Below are 24,078 nucleotides of genomic sequence, written 5' to 3'. Positions count from 1 at the left end.
TTCACAAATTTCAAGCACCGCTGTATGAAGATCAACGCACTTGTCCCCCATTTGGTTTGTCTCATCTCATCTCATCATCTCTAGCCGCTTTATCCTTCTACAGGGTCGCAGGCAAGCTGGAGCCTATCCCAGCTGACTACGGGCGAAAGGCGGGGTACACCCTGGACAAGTCGCCAGGTCATCACAGGGCTGACACATAGACACAGACAACCATTCACACTCACATTCACACCTACGGTCAATTTAGAGTCACCAGTTAACCTAACCTGCATGTCTTTGGACCGTGGGGGAAACCGGAGCACCCGGAGGAAACCCACGCGGACACGGGGAGAACATGCAAACTCCACACAGAAAGGCCCTCACCGGCCCCGGGGCTCGAACCCAGGACCTTCTTGCTGTGAGGCGACAGCGCTAACCACTACACCACCGTGCCGCCCGCCATTTGGTTTGTGTGTTATCTTATCTTTTCCATGTTGATGGATGAGTAAAGGAATTTGTCCTCTGTGTCAATCTCATATTTGTTCCCCAGTTAATCAGAAAGCCATGGATTAGAGCTTGAAAGTTCCTACACACTCCAATCAATTCAGAAATGTACAATTTACTGTAAATGGGAAACATGCTTCAGTTACATTGTGTCCAGTATAATTTCCAGGGGTGCCAATAATAGTGTAACACGTTTTTGTTGAAAATAAGTACTTCTTAATGATGGATTTGTTGTTCCTCTGAATAAATTTATTTCAATTAAAGGTTCGAGTTTTCTCTTTGTTTTTCAGTGTGAGATGAAGCGACTTCACCAAAAGGTGGATTTTTTTTCTCACCCTTTGAACTAACCTTTACAGAGGTGCCAATAATTGTGGAGGACACTGCAAATAAAATTAATATAAGTAAATAAGAAGAAAATAATTGCTTCAGTGATGGAGTATTTATAATTGGGCTGATGTATGATGCAGTAACAGCTTTTTGTCTTGTAAATGGCTGGAGAAACATGCATGAACATGAACCAGAGAAGAATCCTGAAATTCTGCTGTAAAATTACAGTATACGTCAAATGACATTCGTCCTTTGCAAAATATGCATTGATTATTCAGAACATTTCAAAGTGTTGCTCTAACAGCAAGCATATTTAGGTTGTGTGGATGCCAAAAGAAGTGACAGTCATGGCTCAGTTTGATGTGAAAGCACTTTGCTGGTGTTTCATGTTGAGATGAGACTTTAATGAAGCCTCAGTGGGACACTAAACAGCCCTTGATCAAAGCCAGAAACTCGTCGCGAGTCTTCGGATCCTCTCTGAATACTCCCAGCATGGTACTGGTCATAGTACGGCTGTTTATCTTCTGCACACCACGCATGACCATGCACATGTGACTGCAATGAAACATGAAATACTTTGAGAGGAAAAGTATGACTGTATACCAATGATGTGTTCATAGAGTTATAGGGGTGTAATGTTATGAAACATTGTACTCACATGATAATCATGCAGCCCAACATTGTGATAAGACTACATCTCATCTCATTATCTCTAGCCGCTTTATCCTGTTCTACAGGGTCGCAGGCAAGCTGGAGCCTATCCCAGCTGACTACGGGTGAAAGGCGGGGTACACCCTGGACAAGTCGCCAGGTCATCACAGGGCTGACACAGACACAGACAACCATTCACACTCACATTCACACCTACGGTCAATTTAGAGTCACCAGTTAACCTAACCTGCATGTCTTTGGACTGTGGGGGAAACCGGAGCACCCGGAGGAAACCCACACGGACACGGGGAGAACATGCAAACTCCACACAGAAAGGCCCTCGCCGGCCCCGGGGCTCGAACCCAGGACCTTCTTGCTGTGAGGCGACAGCGCTAACCACTACACCACCGTGCCGCCTATAAGACTACATAAAATGCAAAACTACATTTAAACTATAATTATCTAAATTATTTCGGACAAATTAGTGTTTTTTTTTTTAAACTTTTCAAATTCACACAAAAATAGGTTTTCTTTTTACAGTATAAACCTGCATCGATTTAAATATTTAAATCGGACACCAAGTGATTCAAGTCGCATTAACTGAGAGTTCATTTTTTCAAAATTCAAACAATTTAATTATAATTACTAAAACAAATAAATCAACTAATATGCCACCATAATGTAGAGGCAGTTAAAACAGATAAGTAGGTGGACTATACTGAACTATACTATTATATTATATATTTACAAGGATTACAAAGCTGCACATTATGGAAGAGTATTAAAAAGAAAAGCATTAAGAAAAAAAATATATATGAAATCCCATTTGGAATTTCCCAAAAGGTATACTGAAGGTCAGTGGCGTAAGAAGCTCGCTGCGGGCCCCGGTGCAACGTGTGGAATGCGGGCCCCCTAGTGGGCATAGTGACACTTAAGGGAAGATGTAAGACATGCAGGTTAGGTTAACTGGTGACTAAATTGACCGTAGGTGTGAATGTGAGTGTGAATGGTTGTCTGTGTCTATGTGTCAGCCCTGTGATGACCTGGTGACTTGTCCAGGGTGTACCCCGCCTTTCGCCTGTAGTCAGCTGGGATAGGCTCCAGCTTGCCTGCGACCCTGTAGAACAGGATAAAGCGGCTAGAGATAATGAGATGAGATGAGGAAATACGCTCAGTATAATATGGATTTATCACAAAAATACACGCATGTATTTATTATTTTGAAAACCCACCAGCCGACTGGTCTGGCATGTTTTAATTGTGCGACAGTAATGACGTAAATAACAGCGCGGCGGAGTAGTGTCCGAAAGTTCCCTAGATAGTGAGTAGGGAGTAGTGAATGAGTGAGTGATTTCAGACACAGCCTATGAAAGCTCCACCTCCAGTTATACACCATGGAGTGTCTAAAAATGTCTCGCCAGAATATACAGCGATAAAAAAAAAAAAAAAACTATACACAGAACAACTATTACTGTGTCAGTGTGATGAATTATATCTGGTCTTTTTCCATACAGGGAAGGAGTAGATGTTCGTTTGCCACCCTTTCCTGTTCTTCCCTACGCTCCTGCCGCTTCTTGGAGCCGCTTTTGTGTTTGAAGGGCATTGTTTCGCTCGCAACGATAATGGAAATATGCAGACATCAAAGATACTGAGATCAGTCTACCCAGATCAGCCTACCCAGAACTCCTTGTAATCTCAATAGAAACAAAGTTACTTTTGCGAGATAGAATGACAACAAAGACCTATTATCATTTTATGTAGCATTTATTTGATGGATTTGTAAAAAAAAAAAAAAATCCGCAACGGGCCCCCCGACGGTCACGGGCCCAGGTGCGGCTGAACCTGCTATAGTTACGTGCCTGCTGAAGGTTCAGTAAACATGTAGAAAAAGGTTCTCTGTTCCAATGAGACCAAAATTCAAGTTTCTGGTCTTGGCATAAAGTGCTCTCTTGAAGTAGAAACCTGACACTCATCATCATTGGCGCATGGTGGTGGTAGCATCATAATGTGGGGATGCTTTTCATCAGCAGAGCGTACAAAACTGGTCAGAATTGTGGTAAGATGGCGCCAAATACAGAGCAATTCTTGAACAAAAACTGTTCTGGTTTGCAAGAGACTTGAAACTGGGGCAGAGCCTTATATAGCACCTTAAGCATACTGCCAAAGCTACAGTGGAGTGGTTCAAAAACAAAAACCTGAATGTGTTTGAATGGCCCCGTTCAAAAAGACCTCGATCCAATTGAGAATATGTAGCAAGACTTGAGAATTACTTTTCACCAATGGTCTCCATTCAGGGAATGACAGAGCTTGAACAATTTGCCCAAAAAAAAAAAAAAAAAGGGCAAAAAAATATTAGCATGTAGATCTGCAAAGTGGAGAAAAACATATCATAGAGGATTTGCATTTGTAATTGCAGCCAAAAATGGTTCAACCAAGTATTGCGCTGGGTAAAAGCCCAACTAACAAATATGTGCTTTTTTTGTTTAATTATCAGTTTAATTATGGGGGCAGCCATGGCCTGAAGGGCCCAAAGGGTTGCTGGTTCAATTCCCAGGACCAGCAGGAAAAACATGAGGGGAGATGAGTAAATGAGCAGCACTTTCCCCTCCCTCTGTATCGTGGCTGAAGTGCACTTGAGCAAGGTACCTAACCCCCAACTACTCCTTGGGCATTATAGCACTGTACTGCCCACTGCTCTGGGTATGTGTGTGTGCGCTCATTGCTCACTTGTGTTTGCATGCATGTGGTCACTGCTTCAGATGGGTTAAATGCAGAGGAGGAATTTCGCTGTGCACGAGTGTACATGTGACAAATAAAGGTTTCTTCTTGTGTCACAATACAATGTTTTGGCACTTCAAATGTTAAATGAACGGTTTAAATCAAATGATAAAAACCCCAATTTAGTGTATTTCATTTCCAGATTACAACACTACAAAATGTTGATCAGTTCAAATACTTGTGTAAGGCATTGTATATATTTGTGTGTGATTGATTAAACGAAGGGGAATCCGATACTCACGTTGCTTCAATGACTACTGCTACTCCTGCTGGCTGCAGGGCTTCAGAGATGGCCATAGCAATTTGCTTCGTCAGACGCTCTTGGACTAAAATGAATGACAGTTTTCGGGGGAAGTAAAATATTAAGCATAGAAAGCATGTTCTCTACGGAGATTTGTTCATGAAAAATGCAGGAACATTTACTTCACCAGCCGTGGTGATTACCTTGCAGTCTGCGGCTGTAGATTTCTACAATCCTGCAGGGTGACAATATTCAGACAGGAAGTTAAATATATCACAACTGACACCCAAAGTTAGTCTGTTTTTTCCCTAAAATAATTAATTTAAATAATTATGGTTTTGAATGACAAAGGTTTTTTTTTTTCTTTTCTAAGTCTGTACTTGGGTTGCCTATAGCCTGAATACTAGCCTGCAGTAATCATTAATCTTTTGATCAATATCCTTTCCAAAACAGGTCTGGTCTCTGGACTGAAGTCCTGCAGTGATCATACTGTACACACATCTGGAAATGCTCTATCAATCATTCACAACTCTCTCTCTGTCTACAAATATATCAGTAAGGATCACTGTGATTTGTTTGAACGCTTTGGTGCACTCTCAGGACTGAAGAATGATAGTCCCAGGTCTGCATTGGATTAGTGATGTAGGCTGGTTCCACATCATTAATGCAGAAGTCAGCACTGAAGGGCTTCTTACTAAATGTAGTGAGAATAGCATGGGTTCCCACAGGCTGGTGAAGGGACGAGTTGAGGTTGAGGCTGATGTGGATTACCTCAGCACCAGAAGTGACTTTGGCCGTTTGTTTTCAGATCAAATAGGATGCATTGTCAGGCTTTGTGTCTAAGGCTACGTTTACATTACGTCGAATCAGCGGATCATCAGATTAACGTTCTTAAAACGATTCGCGTTTACACTAAAACTGTTAGCCGTGCACACAGCAACACCAATACACGGATACGCTCGGCTCCGCAGGCATCCTGCGCTCCAAATCACTCCGCCCTGAACAGCGAGTGCCCTCTGGAGGGTGCGCACTCCGGCCCTGCGCAGCTCACACAGCGCGCGAGTGAAGTGCACAAGCCACGATTCGAGACTGAGCCGCTGTGTGTGTGCGCTCCCAGCGCATATCACTTACTACTTGCAAGTGGAAGGATGGCAAGCCTAAAGACAATCATAACTACACAATGGGCAGTATTTGCATCAGTATTTGCAGTATTTTCATACTTTTATACTCTTTAATGAAAGGTGATACAAGGCGGAAGTCCACGCCGTTTTTCAGCAGTCGCGTCACATGACCAACGCCAGCGAATCAGGAAGGTGGATGTCACAGTGACGTTGTCCAATGAGGATGCCAGCTAGAGCTCAGCACAGCGTATTCGCGTATCTCAATGTTTACACAGCACCGGACCAGATACGATCTAGATTGAATACGTGGACGCTGGCGGATTCCCGTTTCCCCGCTTTTCCAGGTGGTTTAATGTAAACGGACAGTGCATCCGCGAAGAAAACGAGATAGATACGGTCTAGTGTAAACGTAGCCGAAGCCTCAAGTCAATGGGCTATGATAACAGAAGAACTCACTGGGCTGTGACTAACGCATCCCCTCAGTCTCTAGACTGCCCCTGTGATGAGACACTACAGTGGTGCTTGAAAGTTTGTGAACCCTTTAGAATTTTCTATATTTCTGCATAAATATGACTTAAAACATCATCAGATTTTCACACAAGTCCTAACAGTAGATAAAGAGACCCCAGTTAAACAAATGAGACAAAAATATTATACTTGCTCATTTATTTATTGAGGAAAATGATCCAATATTACATATCTGTGAGTGACAAAAGTATGTGAACCTCTAGGATTAGCAGTTCATTTGAAGGTGAAATTAGAGTCAGGTGTTTTTAATCAGTGGGATGACAATCAGGTGTGAGTGGGCACCCTGTTTTATTTAAAGAACAGGGATCTATCAAAGTCTGAGCTTCACAACATATATGTTTATGGAAGAGTATCATGGCACGAACAAAGGAGATTTCTGAGGACCTCAGAAAAAGCGTTGTTGATGCTCAGCAGGCTGGAAAAGGTTACAAAATCATCTCTAAAGAGTTTGGTCTCCACCAATCCACAGTCAGACAGATTGTGTACAAATGGAGGAAATTCAAGACTGTCGTTACCCTCCCCAGGAGTGGTCGACCAACAAAGATCACTCCAAGAGCAAGGCATGTAATAGTTGGCGAGGTCACAAAGGACCCCAGGGTAACTTCTAAGCAACTGAAGGCCTCTCTCACATTGGCTAATGTTAATGTTCATGAGTCCACCATCAGGAGAACACTGAACAACAATGGTGTGCATGGCAGGGTTGCAAGGAGAAAGCCACTGCTCTCCAAAAAGAACATTGCTGCTCATCTGCAGTTTGCTAAAGATCACATGGACAAGCCAGAAGGCTATGGGAAAAATGTTTTGTGGATGGATGAGACCAAAATAGAACTTTGGTTTAAATGAGAAGCGTTATGTTTGGAGAAAGGAAAAAACACTGCATTCCAGCATAAGAACCTTATCCCATCTGTGAAACATGATGGTGGTAGTATCATGGTTTGGGACTGTTTTGCTGCATCTGGGCCAGGACGGCTTGCCATCATTGATGGAACAATGAATTCTGAATTATACCAGCGAATTCTAATGGAAAATGTCAGGACATCTGTCTATGAAGTGAATCTCAAGAGAAGGTGGGTCATGCAGCAAGACAACGACCCAAATTACACAAGTCGTTCTACCAAAGAACGGTTAAAGAAGAATAAAGTTAATGTTTTGGAATGGCCAAGTCAAAGTCCTGACCTTAGTACAATCAAAATGTTGTGGAAGGACCTGAAGCGAGCAGTTCATGTGAGGAAACCCACCAATATCCCAGAGTTGAAGCTGTTCTGTACGAAGGAATGGACTAAAATTCCTCCAAGCCAGTGTGCAGGACTGATCAACAGTTACTGGAAACGTTTAGTTGCAGTTATTGCTGCACAAGGGGGTCACACCAGATACTGAAAGCAAAGGTTCACATACTTTTGCCACTCACAGAAATGTAATATTGGATCATTTCCGTCAATGAATAAATGACCAAGTATAATATTTTTGTCTCATTTGTTGAACTGGGTTCTCTTTATCTACTTTTCGGACTTCTGTGAAAATCTGATGATGTTTTAGGTCATATTTATGCAGAAATGTCGACAATTCTGAAGGGTTCACAAACTTTCAAGCACCACTGTATGTGCTTTTACAAACTGCCATGCTAAATTTTGCCTGTATGTGTGTGCATGCACTGTATACTCACCTGGCAAGTTTACTAAGGCCAACCACTTTCTTAGTTGGTAAATACCCTATGTGGACCTACGGATCAGAAAACATGTGAGTAGACTGTACAGTCCAGTTTGAACAAATTGTTTTTACTGGCTATCAATCCTACATAACATGAACCTGTTAACCTTGATGTCTCATCTTGTCTTGTCTCATCTTTCTCTCTCTCTGGATAGCTGAATAAAAAGCTAAATATCCAGCAAGATGACTTTGGTTTGCTAAAATTTACCTTCCCGAAGAATGGTACGAGATGATGTTCACAAAGAGAGAACATGTCAATGTCTTTCACTATAACCATCTCGTCATGATCTTCTTCAAAAATGGCATTATTAAGGACATCTGTGAACAGAAATGAATCATTGCTTTAGTTACCAGCAGTTGTGTTCCATGTTGCGTTTGATCAAAAGGGTGTTTTTTTTTTAATTAATGTTTACATGCATTGTGTGCAGATTATTCAGTCATTAATCCAAGCACTCAGTATTTCTCCCAAACTTGATCCAAGCACTCAGTATTCCTGCCAAACTTGAGGTTTAGCAAAAACTGCCACTGATGTGACCGCACACCTACAAAGGTCTAACACCACACAAGACTGAATTGGGGATGGAGTTAGAATTTCCTTTTCTGACTCAGGTTATATGAAATGGAAAGAAATCCAATGACATTATTCTAACTCATCCAAAATTGTACAAATGTTTGAAAATAAAATTATGCTTGCTATTCTATTTTTACAGGAGCTTATGGTAGCTTAGTAACTTAGTACTACCTTTTTGAACTTAGCAGCAAAGTAATGAAATATACTGCATTAGTTAAGAGTGTGTATGAAAGCAAGGTCATAAACTGAGTCTATAGTGAGTCCATGGGACCTAAAGTGCACACACATGACAGAAAACAACCTGAAAAAGGATGTTTTAGTCCATTTATCAGATTTTCAGTCCCAGGTGTCTATCCATACATCATTTGTAGCTGCTTATCGTGTTCGACAGGGTCGCAAGCAAGCTGGAGCCTATCCCAGCTAACTATGGGCGAGAGGCGGGTTACACCCTAGACAAGTCACCAGGTTATCGCAGGGCTGACACAGAGACAAACAACCATTCACACTCACATCTACGGTCAATTTAGAGCCACCAATTAGCCTAATGTAGAACTTTGCACGGGTGGGTGGAGCACAGAAGTACGGCAGGTCAGAACTGAGTTTCCAAAAACTCTTTATTTACACTTTTCAGCGTTTTCACTCTCCCAGACACTCAGACACATGCACATCAGCCGTCTGGTTGGGGAGAGAGCTCTCTTCCTCTGCTCTCTCTCTCTCCTTATATTGGGCGTGGTCGCTGGGAAGACACACAAACACAGGTTAATTGACATCAGGTGTCAATTCTGCCACTTACCTTCCCTGACTCCGCCCTCCGGTCACAGACCAACGCTTGACCACGCCCCTGCTGCCACACCTAACCTGCATGTTTTTGGACTGTGGGGGAAACCGGAGCACTCTGAGGAAACCCACACAGACACGCGGAGAACATGCAAACTCCACACAGAAAGACCCTCGCTGGCCACTGGGCTCGAACCCAGAACCTTCTTGCTGTGAGGCGACAGTGCTAACCACTACACCACTGTGTCGCCCCTTCCAGGTGTCTACAGTGTCTTGCAAAAGTATTCATACCCCTTGAACTTTTTCACATTTTTCCACCTTACAACCACGAACTTAAAAGTTTTTTATTGAGATTTTATGTGATAGACCAACACAGTAGCAAGTAATTGTGAAGTGAAACGAAAATGATAGATGGTCTTCAAAATTTTAAACAAATAAAAATCTGAAAAGTGTGGTGTGCATTAGTATTCAGCCCCCTGTACTCTGATACCTCTAAATACAATCCAGTGCAATCAACTGCCTTCAGAAGTCATCTAATTAGTTAATAGAGTCCTACTGTGTGTAATTTACTCTCAGCATAAATACACTTGTTCTGTGAAGGCCTCAGTGGTTTGTTAGAGAACACTGAAGAACAAACAGCATCATGAAGACCAAAGAACTCACCAGACAGGCCAAGGATAAAGTTCTGGAGAAGTTTAAAGCAGGGTTAGGTTATAAAAAAATATCCCAAGCTCTGAACATCTCAAGAAGCACTGTTCAATCCATCATTCAAAAATGGAAAAAGTATGGCACAACTGCAAACCTACCAAGACATGGCCGTCCACCTAAACTGACAGAGCGAGCAAGGAGAGCACTGGTCAGAGAAGCAGCCAAGAGGCCCATGATCACTCTGGAGGAGCTGCAGAAATCCACAGCTCAGGTGGGAGAATCTGTGCACAGGACAACTATAAGTCGTACACTCCACATATCTGGCCTTTTTGGAAGAGTGGCAAGAAGAAAGCCATTGCTGAAAGACAGGCATAAGAAGCCATGTAGGGGACACAGCAAACGTGGAAGAAGGTGCTTTGGTCAGATGAGACCAAAGTTGAACTTTTTGGCCTAAATGCAAAGCGCTATGTGTGGCAGAAAACAAACACTGCTCATCACCCTGCACACACCATCCTCACTGTGAAACATGGTGGTGGCAGCATCATGCTATGGGGATGCTTTTCTTCAGCAGGGACAGGGAAGCTGGTCAGAGTTGATGGGAAGATGGATGGAGCTAAATACAGGGCAATCCTGGAAGAAAACCTGTTGGAGGCTGCAAAAGACTTGAGACTGAGAAGGAGATTCACCTTCCAGCAAGACAATGACCCTAAACATACAGCCAGAGCTACAATGGAATGGTTTAGATCAAAGAATATTCATGTGTTAGAATGGCACAGTCAAACTCCAGACCTAAATCCCATTGAGCATCTGTGGCAAGACTTGAAAATTGCTGTTCACAGACGCTCTCCATCCAATCTGGCTGAGCTTGAGCTATTTTGCAAAGAAGAATGGGCAAAAATTTCAGTGTCTAGATGTGCAAAGCTGGTAGAGACATACCACAAAACACTTGCAGCTGTAATTGCAGCAAAAGGTGGCTCTACAAAGTATTGACGCAGGGGGGCTGAATACTAATGCACATCACGTTTTTCAGATTTTTATTTGTTTAAAATTTTGAAGACCATTTATCATTTTCGTTTCACTTCACAATTATGTGCTACTCTGTGTTGATCTATCACATAAAATCTCAATAAAAAACTTTTAAGTTTGTGGTTGTAAGGTGGAAAAATGTGAAAAAGTTCAAGTGGTATGAATAGTTTGCAAGGCACTGTAATATACATCAAAACAGGCTTCCAGAATTTAACTGAATGATGCACCATTGGTAGCAAAACACCTTCCACCCCATTTTTAAGTATATGGACATTGTGAGTATATTACTGTAAGCAGTATATTAAAATACTTTCATAAATCCCTTAACATGACATCGCTAAGACAGGGTTAAATATACATGCAGTTTATTTTAATCATACAGGGGCATAGCTGGGGGGGGGGTCCTGGGGTGCCTGTGACCCCCCCTTTGTCGGACCATACATTTTTTCAATATAATATAATAAAACATGGGGCGGCAAGGTGGTGTAGTGGTTAGCGCTGTCACCTCACAGCAAGAAGGTCCTGGGTTCGAGGCCGGCGAGGGCCTTTCTGTGCGGAGTTTGCATGTTCTCCCCGTGTCTGCGTGGGTTTCCTCCAGGTGCTCCGGTTTCCCCCACAGTCCAAAGACATGCAGGTTAGGCTAACTGGTGACTCTAAATTGACCGTAGGTGTGAATGAGTGTGAATGGTTGTCTGTGTCTATGTGTCAGCCCTGTGATGACCTGGCGACTTGTCCAGGGTGTACCCCGGCTTTCGCTCGTAGTCAGCTGGGATAGGCTCCAGCTTGCCTGGGACCCTGTAGAACAGGATAAAGCGGCTAGAGATAATGAGATGAGGTGAGATAATAAAACATAAGAATATTAGAAAAGCAGCCACTAATTTTTCAAACTTTTTTTTTAACTAGATTGTCATCTCAGCCTCATTAGGGTTTCTATAACCTTGTACGGACTTCCTGTGGTTTGGGCACGAAAACCCAGTTCTGCACAAGCGCAACACGATCACACAAGAAAGCGTGGTCAAGCTGCCAGTGTAGCTGCAGTCTTTTTAGTTGAAAATTACGAGCATTTCCTCGTGTTAATAATCCAGCATGTCAAAACAAGCAAAACTTTACTCCTTCTTTCGACGTAAAGCAATTTATTATATATATTTTTTCCATCAAAGTTGCATTTTATGGCTTCGAAGCTAAGTTTTAGTGTGCTGTTTCTAGAACACAACATCAAGAAAACGTAGAGCAGAGCGATCGACATTGACAAGATCGTTGACATCTTTGCCATTCGTCATCCACGACGCCTTTTACTTAGAAACATTTTGGCCGATGAGCAGTAAGACAACAAGGATAGAGAGATCTGCATCGGTTGACTAGGGTAAGATGTCAAGCCGCTATCCATACACTGCCAGATAAAGCTGATTTGGCCTAATCATTGTCCGACATCGCAACAGCTTGCAACATGAGATGAAAGAATGACGCAAAGCCCACGTTATTTTCTCAAATGTATTCAATGTATTTTTTCATTTACAAACCTGCAGGTATGTACTCAGGCTGCCAGTCAGTGTGTGACCCCCCCTTTGAAAAATCCTAGCTACGTCCCTGTCATAGGCTTGTAATAAAAACTTAGGTTGATCTTGACTAAGTCAGCGTTCCTAGATCCAGTCCTGGAAGGTCAGCACAGTTTGAATTAGTTAAGAAGGGGGCTCATTAAACTGTACTGGATTTGGCACCCCAAGATTGGAAAAGGTATCCCTAACATTCTCAGAGATTAGTACTATAGGCTACTCAGGGTTCTTGCAGGATTCACTAAGTTAAATTTTAGACCTTTTTTAGACTTTTTAAGACCATTATGAAAAATTTTTTAGACCAACACGAAGCATTACAACCTGCCCTACCCTCGCCCTTCCCAAAAAAAAGACAATCGAGTTCAATTCTCAAAACAAAGTCATTTGTATTGGTAAACTGATTATCAGGGATACAAACTGATTGTGTGCTTATTTATGTCATATGGCAACATTAGTACAACATTAGTACATTATGTCACATAGCAACAAAAGTACAAGACAATAGAGTGATAAAGGGCATTTGTGCAGTAAATGCAGTCTGTAGGGGTTTGGTTTTTTTCCCCTAACTGCAACAGAACTCATTTAAACTTTTGGTTAGTGGTGTTCTGGTAATAAAACAGCGTTATTATATAATGCACTGTTGTCAGATGATGACTTTCTTGATTGCTCATGTGAACCCCATGCTGCAAACCACAGCATCGCAGACCTCCACTTGCTGTAGCAACCATTTCAACCATATTAACAGTAAAAATGCATACACATCTTTTAAAACTAATAGTTAAAACATACGTAGTAGCTAGAGCTGTGGTCAAAAAAAAATAAATAAATAAAAATCGATCCACGATTTGATATCGATTCACGCGAAAAAAAACACGATATCGATCCAACAACATGTGAATCGATTTCTTCCAGGTGCCTATAACACTATTTTCTCCAACGCGCAAGGAGCACTATAAAAGCGGGTGCCGGTAAAACGAAACTTATAAAGAAAACAAGAAGATGGACGAAGCTGCCCGGTTAAAAACACCGCCGGGGATGAAGTCGGATGTGTGGAAACACTTTGGCTTCAAACGGTATGAGGACAGAGACGAACTGGACAAAACGAATGCAGTTTGCAAGTTGTGCCAAATAGAAGTAAAATATCTGGGCAATACCACCAATCTAAAGAAACCATTTATCCAGGCACCACCCCGAGACAGCTAGTGCTAAACCTGACGCGAAGCAGGCGGCACTTGAAAATGCATTTGGTGTGAAATTTCCCCCACAGTCTAAGCGTGCTATGAGCCTTACAGAGGGAGTCGGGATCTTTATTTGTAAAGACCTCCGCCCCTACAGCGTAGTCGAAAATGCTGGGTTTAGGCTACTAGTAAAGAGGTTAGAGCCACGCTACGTCTTGCCCAGCCGAAAACATCTAAGCGAGACAGTAATTTCTTGACTGATGAGCTATTTTTTTTTTTGTGTGTTCAGAAACCCAGACCTGGGTATGTTATTTAACTAGAAGAGGGCCACCAAATGTCATAGTTTGTTACACTCTGAGACTTATCAGTCAAACATAATTTCTTGACTGATGAGCTATTTTTTTTGTGGTCAGAAACCCGGACCTGGGTATGTTATTTAACTAAAAGAGGGCCACCAAATGTCATAATTTTGATTTAGACTTCAAATAAAACCTGGATATGTTTCATTCCAAAATAAATAAGCTTTCTTTCAAACTTGAACTCGTCTCTCTGTGTGTCCCTCTTACACATACACAGATACAAGCACAAAAAGACATGGAGCTGTTTGTCAATAGGGTCGGTTTTTATTTAAAAGTTTTAAAGTGACAATACAGCAATATGTACATGAATCGATATCGAATCGGATCGAATCGTGGATCGAATCGGATCGTGACCTAATGAATCAAAATCGAATCGATCCAGGAAATCCGGATCGATTCCCAGCCCTAGTAGTAGCCCCGTAGCACACTTGCTTCCAGTTAAACAGCAAACTCACGCAAGGTGGCAGAGATTTACCAGTGAAATCAAGTCATACCTTGCGAGAGGTATACAAGGGAGACAGCAGGTTTTTAAGCAGTAGCGGAGCAAACAGGGGCCATTTGAGACAGAGGTGTAAAATCATTGCAAAATATGAATGCAAAATTAATAAATACTAAATAATAAAGCCAGGAAAGACACCATTGGGGAGAGAATAATATATTAAAAAAAAAAAGCACTGTTAGAAAGCGGAATATGCTGACTGGACTCATGCGCTCCATGTTGTCATGGTAACATTGACGACATGTAATGTGCACGCTAAGATTGTCTACAGCAAGGGTGCCCAAATTCTTCTCTACAATGGGCCAAAAATTAATTCTGTGGGTGGGCCGCGGGCCAAAAAACGAACGTCCACATTATGTTACCTTACATTTTATTGAAACGTGTCATTTTTATATAGGCTAAGATCATTAAACTCAAATGTAAATGTTTAAAGCAATTAAACACATATTTTGTATATTTATAGTAGGCCTACCTTTATTAATTTCAGAAGATGACAGAACATCCACATGGCTTATTTTAAGATGTAGAAACATATTTGAAAGGAAAGCAACATTTCAGACTATATTACAAAAAGTGCTTTGGTAGCTTGAACAAGTTGAAAACAGTTGGATAAGGTCCAGGACAACCAAATATACAATTCTATTTAAAAATGAACTAAAATGTGAATTGAGCAATAGCACATGCCCTTGTAACACTGTGCCTTTTAAGCCATTTGAAACCAGCTGGATTGCCCAACTTATGAAACCAGAGAGAATTTACTTTACGCTACGTTCACACTGCAAGGCTTAATGCTCAATTCCGATTTTTTTGTGAAATCCGATTTTTTTGTGAGGTCGTTCACATTAACAAATATATGCGACTTGTATGTGATCCTCAGTATGAACGAAAAGCGACCTAAAAGTGTTCCGCATGCGCATTGCAGGATACGACGACGTCACACGCAGTGAGCATGGCCAGTGTTTATGGAAGTAAAACCGCCCGGTTGCGGTATGACTCATCCAATCTAGCTTGAATAGCTGCATCCCCCCAAATGGAAATCAGCTCCCTAACCTCTGCGTCCTTCCATTGAGAAGATTCAGAACCTTCACAGCCCGAAGCGTCCCTCGCATTGATGTCATGCGCCATGTTGTTGTAACTTTTTTGAGAGACCCGCCGCCTACTTCAGCGCAGAATAGTGACGTTTGTGGCTTGCTGATGACGTGTAAGTCGGATGAATGCGACCTGGCGGTTCAGACTGAAGTCGCATATGAAAAGATCGGATAGGAATCGGAATTAGGACCACATATCCAAACAGCCTGGGTTGGATTTGAAAAAAATCGGATCTGTGTCGTTCATATTGTCAATAAAAGATCGGATACAGGTCACATATGGGCGAAAAAAATTGGATTTGAGTCACTTCAGCCTGCAGTGTGAACGTAGCCTTAGACGGAATGTGAAATTAGATTGAGTATTAGGTATGGAATTGGACAATGTGAACTGAGCAATATAGAACACAACACAACATTTCCCTCATGTTGTACCTGAAAGTGTCTCAAGGCCAGCCAGCTCCTGTGTCACTTCAAAATCCTCACTGACTCCGCGCAAAAACGCCATCAATTGTGCATAGTCACATATGTCGGTGCTCTCATCGCAAGCAATAGAAAAGGCCGTAAATCTGGATGCTTTACCAAAGATTTGTTCTCTGAGATCCTCAGCCATGTCCTCGATGCGGCGGGTAACTGTGTTCCATGATAAACTAATTTGCGAAAAGGCCCGTGTCTGGCTCGGGGACACAGTCTCTGCAGCCACAGTCAGGCAACTTTTAACAAACTCTCCACACGACAAAGATCTCCTAGATTTCGCTATCATTGCGCTGATCTTATAGCTGGCCTTAGTTGCATTTTCTTGAGCAGATGACGGCTTCAGTAACGTGTGTTGTTGGGCACTGAGCCTGGCTAACAGTTCGCTAGCCTTCTGCTTTCTTATTTCACCACTGTATTTCGCAAACTGAGGTAAATGTTTTGTTTCATAATGTATACGGATGTTGTATTCTTTCAAAGCTGCCACTCGGTCTACAGATAAGGCACACTGCCGAGGAATCGATTTCCGTGAAAAAAAAATAATCTTGCCAACTATTTTTGGATTTTCTTTTATCCGTGTGCCACTGCCTAACACAGCGCTCCATCGTAACCTCTGCTCCTCACTCGGGTCATGAGCCTGCTGACAGGCAGAAGAGCCAGCAACTCAACAGCGCCCCCCTTGTACCCCCTTATAAAACTGTGGTCAGAAAGTGAACTGCAGGCAACTCTTCGGAGTAGAGGTCTGCGCGGGTCGGATTTTTCAGTCCCGCTCCCGCCCGCATTGTGCAGTCCCACGCCCGCCCGCGCCCACCCGCAAAGAATTATGATTTTCAGTCCCGCTCCCGCCCACAAAAAAATTATGATTTTCAGTCCCGCTCCCGCCCCGCCTGCCATATTTTGTCCCGCTCCCGCCCGCAAATCCCGCATGATGCAGACGTTCGCGTTATTTCTCAGGAAAGTTCTTGTCTTCACACAGCGTGATGGTGCCCCGCCCCCTACTTTGAGTGGATTTCAGCATAAATATCTACAGCTCATGTTGTTATTATTTACCTTGTTTCAGAATTCAGCATGTACTGTCTCTAATAATAATAATAATTAGCGCTGTCAAACAATTAAAATACTTCATCGTGAATCACACATTTTTATCATATGAGAAACCATTGTAATTATCTGACCAACATAAAAAAGTGAATGGGCTTGCTTTGTGCCAATGGTTTGTTTTTTTTGTTTTTTTAATTGCAAAGCAGACCTAGTAAGAAAAGTGAATTGATTTACTGCTTGAGTTAGTCTACAACTTTAGTCAGAGAGACATGTTACACAGTGACGGTAGGCTTGACTCAATGCTATCCCAGAAATCCTTCCTGTAATATGCTAATTTGGCCGCCTCTGATTGGACAGCCAAATTTGCATATTACAGGAAGGATTTCTGGGATAGCATTGAGTCAAGCCTACCGTCACTGTGCAACATGTCTCTCTGACTAAGGCCCTGTCCACACGGCAACGGATTCAGGTGACTCTGATACAATTGCTTATCGTTTAGGCCTGGCGTCCACACGGCACTGGCGTTTTGGGTGCCCAAAACGCAATCTTTTTGAGAACGGGTTCCAGAGTGGAAAGATCTGGCAACGTTGCCGTTGTGAAGTCGTCTGGATGAGTAGAACGGATTTGTTTATGATGACGTCACAACCACATGACTGAGTGCTTCACGCCAGGTAGAAGTGTAACGAATATCACCAGGAAAAAGCCTTACAGAGCACTAGTGAGAGTGAAACACGAGCTTGGATATTATTATTATGTTCAGTGTTAGTTCACAGTAGTAATGCAAGAAGCAGAATAGTGACAGTAATAGTGAAGCAAAAACATGCAATTGTACAAACACTGCAGCTCTACAGCAAAATATTCATTTATGAAATGGTCTGATTCTTAACACCAGTAGTGCCAATGATCTTCTCATTGCGATGCAAGTTGTCAACAAATCCTATAACTTGGTTCATGAAACGCGCTTACAAAATATTTTCACTGTGAATATTTATTGTGTAATGGTGCAAAGTGAGAGAGAGAGAGAGAGAGAGAGAGAGAGAGTCAATCCCGCCAGCAAAAATAGGGGAAAAAAGGAGCGATCTCACCTCTTCAGATGTTGATTTAAGTCCGACAATACATTCCTCAAAAAGGGCGTAGAGGAGCAAATTAATCCAATTTATTCCGGACCATTAAAAACGCCGCCATCCTCGCCACCATATTGGAGAGGTCAAAGCGGAGAATAAAGATTAGCTGCGTTTAACTGTACCAACAGGTTTACCGTCCAAACGAGATCATATGGGATTACCTTTCACAGGTGAGAAACAACAAATTAATCCATCAACGTGTATCATTCAATTTATTCCGGGCCATTGAAGACGCCGCCGTCCGTGTAGAATCATACGTCATCCTCGCCGCCATTTTGGATAGGTCAAAGCGGAGAATAAAGATTAGCTGCGTTTAACTGTACCAACAGGTTTTCTGTCCAAACGAGATCACATGGGATTACCTTTCACAGGTGAGACTGGAAAAAAAAAGTTGTAAAGTTGTAGACTAACGCAAGCCGTAAATCACTTCACTCATAGTTCTCTTGCTAGCTGAGTGTGAACTGCGAGTCATTAAAGTGTTCAAAGGATTTCCCGTTAGAGTGATCAATGGCAAATTTAAGATGCTATTCTTCTGGCAATCCAGGGGCGTGTTTAGCCTATTTTTGGAGGTGCTCAAGCACCCCCAAAAACGAGCTCAGCACCCCCTAGCTCAGCACCCTCAAAAACACTGCTTTTGGACGTAATTTTCAGAAATAAGTGCCCTTGTGCACTGAATGTGTGCGCGGGCGTGTGTGTGTTCTTGAATTCACCTGTTACGTGATAGTTCTATGACCAGTAAAATACCTCTCCTCCTTGCGTCCCCTCTGATTGGGTTGCCTGTCCGCGCGAGTGTTTGCTACGACATGGTGTTTTTTTTAACTGGATTCCACGCCGATGAGGAACTCGAAGTAGCACCTGAGTATTACTGGCATAGCGAGATGTGAAGGTACGGACTGGAGTTACAACTGTTAAACACAACACAATAATATGCATAATGCAATATTGATGTTCCCTGGTCTATGAACAGAATGATAAAAACGACATTTATCATCCATATCGAGATACTTTTGTGCAGAGCTGTACAAGTGCTACGGTGCTAGACCACCGTGTGTTAGTCAATTTTATTTAATGCAACACAGCGTTTACTAATGTAAACTAATGTAAAATCATAATACACACTATTACACAATACATAATAACACATTAATTAACAATTATCACTGTTCAAAATGAATAGCTCCAACATTATAAATGCAGTAGTAGGTCTTGTTTAGTTAAAAATATAATGTAAATATTTGTGTCAGTGGTTGTAAATGTGTAGATATCATAGTTTATTGGGTCAGCTTCTGTTAAAACATTGCATAAGTCTAGTCTTGTCTAGTCTAGTCTTCTTGTCTAGTTAAGTCTAGTCTAAATGCGGAATAAACGTGGAAACACTGTCGTTCAAGCCAGGTGCCTCTGTCAGCTCTGGGGGCTAAGCACCCCCAAAGATCAGATGCTAGAATCGCCCCTGTGGCAATCTAACACTCTCTGCAAATTTAGACATCTTAAAATGTTTTTATTAATGCTAAGTAAAATATCCAGCGCAAATTATATATGATACACATAAATTAATAACTTATACATTTTATTTCAAACACATTTTTAGTTAGCGGGACTGCAGCTTATCACCGCTCCCGCCCGCGCCACATATGTGCACTTCCGGTCCCGCCCGCGCCCGCAATGAGCTTTCAAAATTTGTCCCGCACCGCACTGCTTTGCGGCGGGTCCGGCAGGAGTGCAGGGCTCTACTTCGGAGCCGTTGGGACAGAAATTCCCAGCGGCTGGCACAGACCTGGCACTGACGGGCGGGCACAGATGGGAAAAATGAGGCGGGCCAAAAAAAAAAAAAAAAACGGAACATGGGCCAAACTTGGCCCGCGGGTCCCAAATTGGGCACCCTTGGTCTACAGTGTGAAAGCTCTCCGCGCTAATGTGAGCGGCTATTTAACCAACCGTTCCAGCCCAACACAGCTCCTTTTAGCGCACTGTAAAAAAGAATAGTTGAGAATACTTGAAATTTCAAGGCAACAGTCTGCATTAATAATTTTATGTTTTGCCAACGATGTGCCCATGATAATCCAAACTATGATAACACTGTTATCTTTATTAAGAATTCTTAATTAAGTCAATTTTCAATTCCTCATTCTGCCAACATAGATTTCTCTTTTTGCTGAACAGTGGCATTCACAGTAGTACAAAAAGGCAATTGAGGTTATCACAATTTTTTTTTTTACCTTTATTTGGATAGGACAGTGTAGAGACAGGAAATGAGCAGGAGAGAGATCAGGAAATGACCTCAGGTCAGAATCAAACCCAGGCCCCGGGATTTATGGTATGGCGCCTTATCCACCTGAGCCACAACAACATGAACTTCAACTGGAGAGAGAACCACATTGCCCAGCCCTTGCATTTGGGAGAGGAAACCGCGTGTCTTGGTCATTCAGAGCATGCGCTGAATAAACACCTGTGACAATTATGTATTTTCAATTCAGATTATTCACTATTGTATATTTACACATCATTGAGGTGCACCCTATCAGTTTGATGTGGATTTTTCTTGATGTGGATAATTCTAAAAAATAGAATTACGCTTTGTTCAAGTAATTCCATATTCACAATTGAATGGACAAGAAAATATGAATAATTATTAACGAACAGAAAAATCCACATCAAACTGATAGGGTGCACCTCAATGATGTGTAAATATGCAATAGTGAATAATCTGAATTGAAAATACATAATTGCCACAGGTGTTTATTCAGCGCATGCTCTGAATGACCAAGACACGGGGTTTCCTCTCCCAAATGCAAGGGCTGGGCAATGTGGTTCTCTCTCCGGTTGAAGTTCATGTTGTCGTGGCTCAGGTGGATAAGGTGTCATACCATAAATCTGGGGACCTGGGTTCGATTCCGACCTGAGGTCATTTCCCAATCCCTCCCCATCTCTCTCTCCTGCTCATTTCCTGTCTCTACACTGTCCTATCCAAATAAAGGTCAAAAAAAATCTAAAAAAAAAAAGTGATAACCTCAATTGCCTTTTTGTACTACTGTGAATGCCACTGTTCAGCAAAAAGAGAAATCTATGTTGGCAGAATGAGGAATTGAAAATTGACTTAATTAAGAATTCTTAATAAAGATAACAGTTTTATCATAGTTTGGATTATCATGGGCACATCGTTGGCAAAACATAAAATTATTAATGCAGACTGTTGCCTTGAAATTTCAAGTATTCTCGACTATTCTTTTTTTACAGTGCGATAGTGTGCTTCAGCCTGTTGCTCGCAGAACATTCTCGTTTTTCATACTTACGGCGGTGCTTGAAAGTTTGTGAACCCTTTAGAATTTTCTATATTTCTGCATAAATATGACCTAAAACATCATCAGATTTTCCCATAAGTCCGAAAAGTAGATCAAGAGAACCCAGTTAAACAAATGAGACAAAAAATATTATACTTGGTCATTTATTTATTGAGGAAAATGATACAATATTACATATCTGTGAGTGGCAAAAGTATGTGAACCTCTTTAGTCACTATTATTCGACGCGCTATCCACACTCATCGCACTGCCAACACAACCGCTAACCTTCTGACTGCCACAGACTGCATGAACTCGGCGGGAACTTAGAAGGCAGAACTACGGTAGGCGTAGTGGACAAACTGGACCGTTGCATACTTGCCGCGATCATCGGTGATTGAAGTTTTTTAGCAGGCAGACAACAAAGCAACCGGCACATTTTTTATTAATGTTTTGCAGGCACTGAGCGGATGTAAGAATTTTAGACCTGGGATGAAAATGTGTGTGTTTTTTAGACATTTTAAGGCCTAAAATTTAACTTTCTGAATTTTAGACCCCGCGGGAACCCTGGCTACTGGATCGTTCCTTGTCCCTGGGGTGGTCCATCTTCGGTACCTATATTAAACGTTGATATACTGTAGGATACCTTTACCTCATATAAATGTGCCATAGTTTGTAGAATAAAGCAGGTGTTTTAAGGCGCAGAATGGCTTCCTCACCGTGGATGGTTTGGTGGTAGCCCTTGGTGAGGAACTGCATGGCCTTGGCGGCTCGGAGAGGAGTTTTGAGCAGTCCTTCCCGCTCGGTGTCCTCTCCGAGAGCGCGCAGGATGTTGGAGTAGGCTGACTGCATGGCCGCCGCTCGCCGCTCCTCCGTTGTGACGCGCGCCGCTTCGCCTCCTCTCACCCGCTGCACGGAGCTGTCGCTCTTACAGCCGTTGGGGCACAGCAACTCTGTCACGCCGTTCATTTCCACGCTGTGGTGGAACTCCATCGCGCACATTTACTGACACTGAGCCGCACGGAACTCAGGTGAGCTGAAGGAGATGATGAAGCTTCCGACTTTGGTCTAAAGAGTTCTGTGCGTCACGCGCTGGGAGGAACCCGTTACCGGCTCCTGCTGCGCTCTGTGTTCGGTCTCCGTTTTTATAGCCACCTTAATGCTCACGTCAGCGGTCACGCAGAGAGCACAGCGTGGATCAACAAACAGGATCCAGCACTGTCATAACAAGGAAATGCGCTTCTGCTCAATCAGTTGGTGAGGGCAGATACCCCGAACGGACAGAAGGATTTGTTGTGTTTTGTTTTTGTAAAACCTCACGTGCCCCAAACTCATGCAGTAAGGTATATAACAACCTCACGTGCCCCAAATTCATATATAAAACCTCACGTGCCCCAAACTCATACAGTATATAACAACCTCACGTGCTCCAAACTCATAAACCTCACGTGCTCCAAACTCATATAGAAAACCTCACGTGCTCCAAATTCATATATAAAACCTCACGTGCCCCAAACTCATACAGTATATAACAACCTCACGTGCTCCAAACTCATAAACCTCACGTGCTCCAAACTCATATAGAAAACCTCACGTGCTCCAAATTCATATATAAAACCTCACGTGCCCCAAACTCATACAGTATATAACAACCTCACGTGCCCCAAATTCATATATAAAACCTCACGTGCCCCAAACTCATACAGTATATAACAACCTCACGTGCTCCAAACTCATAAACCTCACGTGCTCCAAACTCATATAGAAAACCTCACGTGCTCCAAATTCATATATAAAACCTCACGTGCCCCAAACTCATACAGTATATAACAACCTCACGTGCTCCAAACTCATAAACCTCACGTGCTCCAAACTCATATAGAAAATCTCACGTGCTCCAAATTCATATATAAAACCTCACGTGCCCCAAACTCATACAGTATATAACAACCTCACGTGCTCCAAACTCATAAACCTCACGTGCTCCAAACTCATATAGAAAACCTCACGTGCTCCAAATTCATATATAAAACCTCACGTGCCCCAAACTCATACAGTATATAACAACCTCACGTGCTCCAAACTCATAAACCTCACGTGCTCCAAACTCATATAGAAAACCTCACGTGCTCCAAATTCATATATAAAACCTCACGTGCCCCAAACTCATACAGTATATAACAACCTCACGTGCTCCAAACTCATAAACCTCACGTGCTCCAAATTCATATATAAAACCTCACGTGCCCCAAACTCATACAGTATATAACAACCTCACGTGCCCCAAATTCATATATAAAACCTCACGTGCCCCAAACTCATACAGTATATAACAACCTCACGTGCTCCAAACTCATAAACCTCACGTGCTCCAAACTCATATAGAAAACCTCACGTGCTCCAAATTCATATATAAAACCTCACGTGCCCCAAACTCATACAGTATATAACAACCTCACGTGCTCCAAACTCATAAACCTCACGTGCTCCAAACTCATATAGAAAACCTCACGTGCTCCAAATTCATATATAAAACCTCACGTGCCCCAAACTCATACAGTATATAACAACCTCACGTGCTCCAAACTCATAAACCTCACGTGCTCCAAACTCATATAGAAAACCTCAC

At 42.3% G+C, this 24,078-nt stretch overlaps 1 protein-coding gene across 1 annotated transcript; it reads right to left on the bottom strand.

The window, feature by feature from the left end:
- Positions 1 to 1,223: 1,223 nt before the first annotated feature.
- Positions 1,224 to 22,442, bottom strand: gch2 (GTP cyclohydrolase 2). Its single transcript, XM_060938879.1, has 6 exons — positions 22,169 to 22,442; positions 8,045 to 8,154; positions 7,793 to 7,848; positions 4,684 to 4,715; positions 4,481 to 4,565; positions 1,224 to 1,365 (listed from the first exon to the last, which is right to left on the bottom strand). The coding sequence occupies exons 1-6, from the start codon at positions 22,440 to 22,442 to the stop codon at positions 1,224 to 1,226; spliced, it is 699 nt and encodes a 232-aa protein (XP_060794862.1).
- Positions 22,443 to 24,078: the final 1,636 nt, after the last annotated feature.

This window comes from Neoarius graeffei, chromosome 14 (genome assembly GCF_027579695.1).
Source record: "Neoarius graeffei isolate fNeoGra1 chromosome 14, fNeoGra1.pri, whole genome shotgun sequence".
Lineage (NCBI taxonomy): Eukaryota > Metazoa > Chordata > Actinopteri > Siluriformes > Ariidae > Neoarius > Neoarius graeffei.
This window is presented reverse-complemented; position numbering and strand designations above follow the sequence as displayed.

Bases quoted from the DNA above. Each gene is read 5' to 3' on its own strand.
- gch2 (XM_060938879.1), bottom strand. From the start codon at position 22,442: ATGGAGTTCCACCACAGCGTGGAAATGAACGGCGTGACAGAGTTGCTG. The intron at 8,155-22,168 runs GTGAGGAAGCCA...TTCTGTTCACAG, and splicing joins CTACCACCAAACCATCCACG to ATGTCCTTAATAATGCCATT. The intron at 7,849-8,044 runs GTAAATTTTAGC...TCTGATCCGTAG, and splicing joins TCGTACCATTCTTCGGGAAG to GTCCACATAGGGTATTTACC.